The 7,236-nt window shown below is 53.6% G+C and overlaps 1 protein-coding gene across 1 annotated transcript; it reads left to right on the top strand.

Annotated features, from left to right (window-relative positions):
- Window positions 1-727: 727 nt before the first annotated feature.
- Window positions 728-5,324, top strand: MCIDAS (multiciliate differentiation and DNA synthesis associated cell cycle protein). Its single transcript, XM_065047076.1, has 6 exons — window positions 728-1,146; window positions 1,483-1,568; window positions 1,872-1,938; window positions 2,319-2,533; window positions 2,675-2,785; window positions 3,243-5,324. The coding sequence occupies exons 1-6, from the start codon at window positions 822-824 to the stop codon at window positions 3,705-3,707; spliced, it is 1,269 nt and encodes a 422-aa protein (XP_064903148.1). The 5' UTR covers window positions 728-821; the 3' UTR covers window positions 3,708-5,324.
- Window positions 5,325-7,236: the final 1,912 nt, after the last annotated feature.

The raw sequence follows: 7,236 nt of genomic DNA, 5'->3' as shown, positions 1-7,236 counted from the left end.
CACCTGGTTGGTATTTTCTAGCAGGTCTGTAGTCAAGGTATGTGCTCCTAACCAAGTTGGCACGGTAGCACAGGAAACATGCAAGGGAAGAAAACAGTCATAATGTTGTAAAATATTTTATTTATTTTATTGCCTTTGTGCACAAAAGTGATGTTAAAAGAGCATATACATATCTAAAGTTGCCCTCGGGGGTGTTTGCCTTCCATGGCAGCAAGGAAAGGGTGAAGCGCACACTGAACTGCACTGCAAGCCCTGGCGTCAAGTGCTCCGGCAGAACGAGCAGAGCTTGTCCAAACCGCTGCGGCAGAAAGTACCTACAGGCCCATCACAAGAGGTTCAGGGTCCATTTATCGTCCGCCAGCCCGCTCGGTGACGTCTGCTTGGCTCGGTGTCCCAGAGGTGGGGGGACCCTTTCCCGGTGTGGGGCTCAGAAATGTCTAGATGCCGCCGGCTGGTTTGTTTTTATTCCCGTCCCCGTCTTACACTTTCAGCGCTGGCGACCCCTGGCCCTGGTATTTAATAAATATCCTTATAAAACCCAGCACAGCCAGCAAGTTGACCCCCACAAGCCGCCTGGCAGGGACGCGGAGGGGGGGCCAAGGGACCGAGGTGCTGGCGGAGCGGCGGCAGGGGCGGGGGCAGAGGGGTCGGCAGCCTCTCTCCTCGGGTTTACCTCCGGAGCAGCCCCCTCGGTCGGCCCGCCTCGACCCGGCGGGCGCGGGGAAGGGCTCCGCGGGCGCGGGAGCTGCCGGCGCGGCCGCGGGAGGCGGCGGGATGTTTCCGCGCCCCGGTGGAGGGAAGGCGGGCAGGCAGCCCACGGCATGGCCCCGGCTCCCCGCGCCCTTGCCTGCACACCGGCCCGCGGGGCGGCGCCGAGCGGGACGGACGGCGCCCGCCGGGTCTGGGGCCGGGGCCGGTGTTGGTGCCGGTACCGCGGCGGCAGCATGGAACAGGGCGGCCGCCGCCGGGCCTTCGGCAGCATCTGTCCCAACAGGGTCCAGGGGCCGCCTGTTCGCCTCGCCAAGAAGCCGGCCCGGCCCGACGGAGGGGCGGCGGGGACCCCCCGGGCCGCCTTGAGTCCCCGGGCGCCCCCGCCGCGGCCGCGCCGCAGCGGCGCCGCGCCAGCCCCCGCCGCACCTGCCCTCGGTGAGTCTATCCGCGGCGGAGAGCACTGACCCCCGGCCATGTCCCCCTCCCCGTACCTCCCACTGCACCGAGCCCGTGCTCCGCATCGTGCTCCCCAGCCCTGCATCCCCAGCCGTGACACCCCCCCCATGCCTTCCACCGTGTCCCCCCGGCCATGTCCCTCTCTGCTTGCCCACCAATATGTCCCATTAGGTGCCCCCACCATGCTCTCCAGACCTGCATCCCCCAGCTGTGCCCTTGAGGATGCGCCTCAGCCATGCTTCCCACATCTCTACACTACCCTGGCTAGACCCAACCCTGCCTGAGCTTCTCACCGCTGTCTTTCACTGTCCCCAGCGGTCACCACCATCGACTGGCAGGATCTGGCAGCCTGTGCCCCCACCCTTTCAACTGCCCCGGCCAGCCCTGTGATCGAGCAGCAGGTAAGCCCCCAGCTGGGACAGACTTGGCTGGGTAGGACATCCATGCAGGTAGCCTTCTCAAGCCAATGGCTGCTAGCAACCCCCTCAGCCTCACTCTTCCCAACTGTGAAATGGGCACAGTGGAGGACAGCATCTTGTCCCATGTGTTAGATGAGTTAGTGGCAGGGGCAGGGTAGGGCATGGGTGCCCGGGTGTGCCGGGGCTATGGGAGGGTGCTGAGCACACTGTCAGAACAGCACAGGCAGCAGTGCGCAGCACAGGCAGATCTGAGCCCCGGGCCCTGCTCATCTTTACCCCTTCCAGGATCCCTGCTTCCAGGATGGACCAGAGTTTCTCCAGTTCAGAGATGCTGTTGATGATTTTATATCTGGCAAGTAGATACTTTTCCTTTTTTAACCCAATCATGCCTGTGTGTGCACATCAGCAGCCACGATTAATTCAATCTCCTCTTCTTCTGGTTTTTGGGTTTCTGGATGCCCACTTACTGCATACTTGTACCACCCTGGGACACTCTGTAAGGCAGTTTGTCCCTGCAGACCCCCTTAGAGGGATCTGGGCTGACACTGAGCCTTCCCCAATGGGAGACAGAAAATAAATCCAACAGATTTAGGGTGCATAGCTCTCTCAGCGGAGTAAAAGCATGTCAGGACACCAGTGGGATGCTCTGAATCAGTATGGTGTGCGGGGGTCGGGACAAAGAGAGAATGTGAAAACCTCCTCTGTCTTAATGCCTGTGGCTATTCCCTCCAGAAGCATCCACCTTAATGCCACCTCCACTGGACTACACCGACTTTGATTTCTCACTTGGTGAGGAGGTGGCCTTTGCTCCCTGCACTGCGCAGCTGGAGAGCAGCACACTGGTGCAGATGCCCCCGCAGCGCCTGCCTTCCCCTGAGCAGTGCTGGAGGGACCTGATGGACCAGCACCAGAAAGCACTGGGAGATGCCCTGGAGGCAGACAGCCAGGTAGGGACCCCCAAGTCTCCCCCAAGGGTTTCTCTCCCTTGTATCCTGCTGGGGCAGCTGCATGACCCTGGTGTGCAGCATCCGCTGGCCCCTGGGCAGTGGGGCTGTCCCAACCACCCTGTCCTCTCTTGTCCTTTGCAGCTGCAGGAGACCCTCACGCAGAAGCAGGAGGAGCTGGTGACGCTGCAGGAGAGCAATGTGCAGCTGAAGGAGTTGGCGATCCAGGCCAGGCAGCTGGCTGCAATCCTTGATGTGAGTGCTGCCATCCCACCTGGCTCTGCTGCCCCACAGCGTGGCTGGTCCCTGGGGACAGTGCACTGAGGGGGTGCAGCAGGGGACAGGGTGTGGGGTGAGGCTGAGCAGCATGAGGTGGGACGGAGCCATGTGGGGGTGTGAGGACATGTGGATCGAGATGGGGTGTGTTGGTGTAGGGTGGGATGGTGTGGGGCAGCGGAGGCCAGAGTGTGGTGGGGTGAGGTGAGGTGGTGCGGGATTGGTTGGTGTCATGTGGGGTAAAGTGGTGCAGCATGGACTAGCGCAGAGGAGGGCAGCGGGGAACAGTGTGGCACAGTTCAGGACAGGATGGGGTAGTGTGGGGCAGAGAGGCGCGGGACGGTGTGATGCAGGCGGTGCGGAGCAGGGCGAGGCGGCGCGGGGATGCGCCGTGTGGCACAGCCCGTGCAAGTCGCACTTTCTCGCCCCTTGGCAGACACTGACGCTCCCGCAGTGCAACGACGAGGCGGCCCTTCCTCCTCCTCTTCATCCTCCGCCCACTCCTCCCGCCACCGCCCCTGCCCCAGCCGGGGTCCGGCGCGGGCGCGGGCGGCCGGAGCCGTGGAAGGAAGCGGCGGGCGTGGATGCCATGCTGCGGGAGGTGTCGGAGAAGTGCCGCGCCGCCCTCCGCCTCCTGAGAGGCAGCCCGGGGAGCAGCCCGGGGGGCAGCCCCACGGCCAAGCGCCCGCGGCCGGCCCCGCGCCTGCACGGCGCTTTCCGCGGGCTGCGCACCGGCCGCACCGCCCCGCGCCCGGACGGCGTGGGGGTGGAGTGGGACGGCAGCATGCGGGCGGCCCTGGGGGAGGCGGGCAGCATCCGCACCCTGGCCTTCCCGCAGGGCAACGCCTTCACCCTCCGCACCGCCGCCGGCGGGTACCGCTTCCGCTGGGTGCCGCGCTGAGAGCCCCCGGACCCCTGACGCCCCGGCCACGCGTGCTCCGGACAAGGCGGAGCGGGGTCTGCTGCAACGGGACGCCGGGCGGGGCACCCCGACCGGCCACACGCTTCCCCTTTTCTCCTTGAAAACGGGTATTCGCGCTTTTTCCCCGTCGCTGGGGGCCAGAGAAGAGAAAGGAGAAGCGCGGCGGAGGCGGCAGGGAGGACAGCCAGCCAGCCTCGGGCACTACCGCTGTCGCCAGGCTTCACACAGAGCTGTGGTGGTTTCCGAGTCGGCAGCTCACCCTCAGTAGTTTGCTAATGAATCTAATGAGTGTAGAGATTAAATGAAGATCTGCCCGGTTTTATCCGCTGACTTTACTCAGCTGAGCAAAAAAATTGGACTTACAAAATAGCAGTGGTGGTTGGCCGGCTTGAAAATGGACAGACCATCCCAAAGGGTTTGAACATGATACACCTCCCCCATAACTGAATTTTACAGGCAAAATGTTTACAAATTGCACTTGTGTCATTCATGTGTGTAGCTGTAGGTGTGTATTTGCACTTGGTGTCATGGATGATTAAATAGTTCTTAAAATCGCCATTTATTTGGACTGATTTAATGTAAACACAATGTTTAGCATCAGGCATGCATATTTACTTTCATTACAGAATGAATTAGAGCAAAGATAACAGAAAACTGAGCGTTTACAGGTTGACTTTGCTGAACATGCTGAAGCAGACAATTTTAGAATAAAGCATGTTATGTCAAGTAAAGAGAAGCATGAATGACATGAAATTGTTCTGAATGGATACATTTCACTTGCACACACTGATTTGCAAGCTGAGCCACTGACAGCACTTGTGAAATGATACCTGAAGTTTCTTCTTCTGTGGCACATAAATTAATGAAGGCACTGTGCTGCACTCAGGGTAGAGATTCTCTGTGAAGCTAACTGTTTTTCAATATTCAGATTTTTCAGTATTCTTGCATGGGTCTATGCACATTAACAGCAATTCAAATGTGACAGGCTTGTGTGATGGCTAAGATGATGGCACCATCTCAGTGACAGGTTTCTCCGGGGAGCTGCAGCCCTGCAGGTAGTGCTGTGCTTTTGGCAAACAGAGACTGTATTAGGAACGAGAATGGTTGTCGACAGCAGGATGTGTAGTTATGTGGCTCTGAGGAGACTGCAAAGGTGGTCCTTCAGTATCTGTGTGCCTTCCTATCTGTGGTCCCGTGTGTCTGCGGCACCAGCATTTTCTAGCGGGGAGGTGCTGAAGCCCTGTTTGGGACACTGAGGGCTCAGCCCTGTGACAACACCAGAGCAGTTCATATTTCAGGAGAAGGCCATTGCCACCCTGGTCAAAATGCTGTGTGAAAACTCTGGTTCTGCAGCAGCCAGGAGAGATAAAACCTGTCTGGCTGCACTGAATTCAGGAGGGAAAAAGCTGGTAACACAAGGCATCTTGTATAGATATCTACAATTCCTCTCCATGTATTTTATGAAGGAAAAAACAAAACATGTTGTATGTACAACTTTATAATGCTCATCAGCATATTAATTTCTCAGAAATAAAGTGACACATGAAAACTGTAAACTTCTCATAGGATGCAACAATAAAATAATCACTCTGTTTGATTGTCACTAATGTTGTTTTTGCTGCTACTTCAAGTCTTTTCAGAATTACAAATACATGTTCATTTATTTACTTTTGCAGTTAATCTGTTATAGAGTTTCTACTGTTTACTTTTACTCATAGTGTTTCTACTGGTTACTTTTACTCATAGTGTTTCTATGTTAAAAGTATCCTTGATTAATTTTGAGTTGTGATCTAAAAGTAATAGAAAATAATCACAGATATATTTTTAAAATTTCTTTAATTTTAATCCCTGTTAATTGGAAAGGCTAAAAATTGGCCAATCAGACCAGAACACTTCTCACTGGGACTCACAGAAGCATCACCAGACACACAGACATATAACTGGTAAAAGGAAAAGGTGTTTGGTATGCAACTAGGTACACTATAAACGTCTCCTTTAGACTATAAAGCTGTACTTCGAATTCACACTTATCCATCCACTTTCTTACAGGAACTCCATCAAAAGTGGACAAATGTCTTGCACAGATTAAAGCAGCCTGATGACTGTTTTTGTCAACAGTAATTTAAAAGGGCTCCCAGTGCCGTTTGTCCTTCTGTCAGGCAGCAGTTGGTGGGATGACAGGGGACAAAGCCTGGTCCCTTGATGCACACTCATGCTTCATGGTTGCTCCATCAGAAGCTGGTCACTGGAGAAGCTCTAAGTCCACCACTAGGAAACATCATGTTTGAACAGATCTGGCTTTATGCTTGGTGTCCAGGGCAGAGCCCCTGGGCATAAAAGTGTGACAGACTGAACAACATGTTGATCTGTGGTTTATGTTCACTGTGATTTTCTCTTCCTGGTGGTGCACGGTCCATGCAATGGGTGAAGGGAGCCGGCCAAGCCCCCAACAGAAACAAAGTTAAATACGTGCAATGACATTTCACACGCCTTGTTTGTGCTCACAATTAAGCTTTCTCTGCTTTTCCCTGACCTGCTCAGGTTGCCCTTCATAACCATATTCTGTCTCTGCCCTGACTCATCCTGTCCCATGTAGCTAGTTGACATTGGAGCTAAGGGCAAGGAGAAGCACGTGTGGAAGAGAAGTAGGAAAGGAAGCACATTGCAAGCCAAGCTGGAGGTTTTGTAGCATTTTGTTGTCAAAAGGGCTTTAGAAGTTGATCAGGATCTCACATTAAAAACATAATTCAAATTACTGAACCTTTCCAGGAAAAAGCATTTATATTTATGACTATATTCAGTTCTCTAGTTTGAAAAAAAAAAAGGTGCTTATAAGGAATCCCTTGCAGTTGTGGGTTTGTTTTTGTTTTTGTTTTTCTTTTGTTTTGTTTTTTGGTGGTGGTTGTTGTTGGTCTTTCTTTTTTTTTTTTTTTTTTTTCCTCTATTGTGTTGTACTCCAAATTGGTCAGTAGTGACCTTCGGGTACTGTGAATAATAAACCATATTTTTTAAAGAATACTTTTCTGAATGAAAGACACCAGACAGGTGACTTTACACCTAAAAAAGAATCACAACATATTTTGTTTGCCAGCTATCATGGAAGTTTTGTAAGAAGGCTTTTCCCTTTATTTCTAGGCTTTCAGTCCCTTGGCGCAAGCAGTTAGTCTTAGGCAGCCTACTCTGCCTGATCCTTGGTCATCTCATTGTGTTGTGTTCTTACACCAAGGCCCAGAACAGACCCAGAACTGGTGGGCTGGACACTGTAACCCCATGTTCAGCTCCTGCCCCCTCCCTCCAAATCTTACAATCCCAGCATGGTGGTAGAGTCAACCATTGTGAAAAAACACAAACCAAATCCAAAACAAAACAAAATCAACATGAAAAACCCCAAACTAAAACCAAAACAACAAAGAAGGGAAATGAAAAAATGGGCAAAATATCTGCAAACTGTAAAGCTTTCTAGTGTTTTCAGTATGGATTGCATGGTGTTAAAACTGAAGTAGTGTAC

The sequence above is a fragment of the Columba livia genome, chromosome Z (genome assembly GCF_036013475.1).
Source record: "Columba livia isolate bColLiv1 breed racing homer chromosome Z, bColLiv1.pat.W.v2, whole genome shotgun sequence".
NCBI lineage: Eukaryota > Metazoa > Chordata > Aves > Columbiformes > Columbidae > Columba > Columba livia.
The sequence above is the reverse complement of the archived record's forward strand: the minus strand, read 5'-3'. Positions and strand labels throughout refer to the sequence as shown.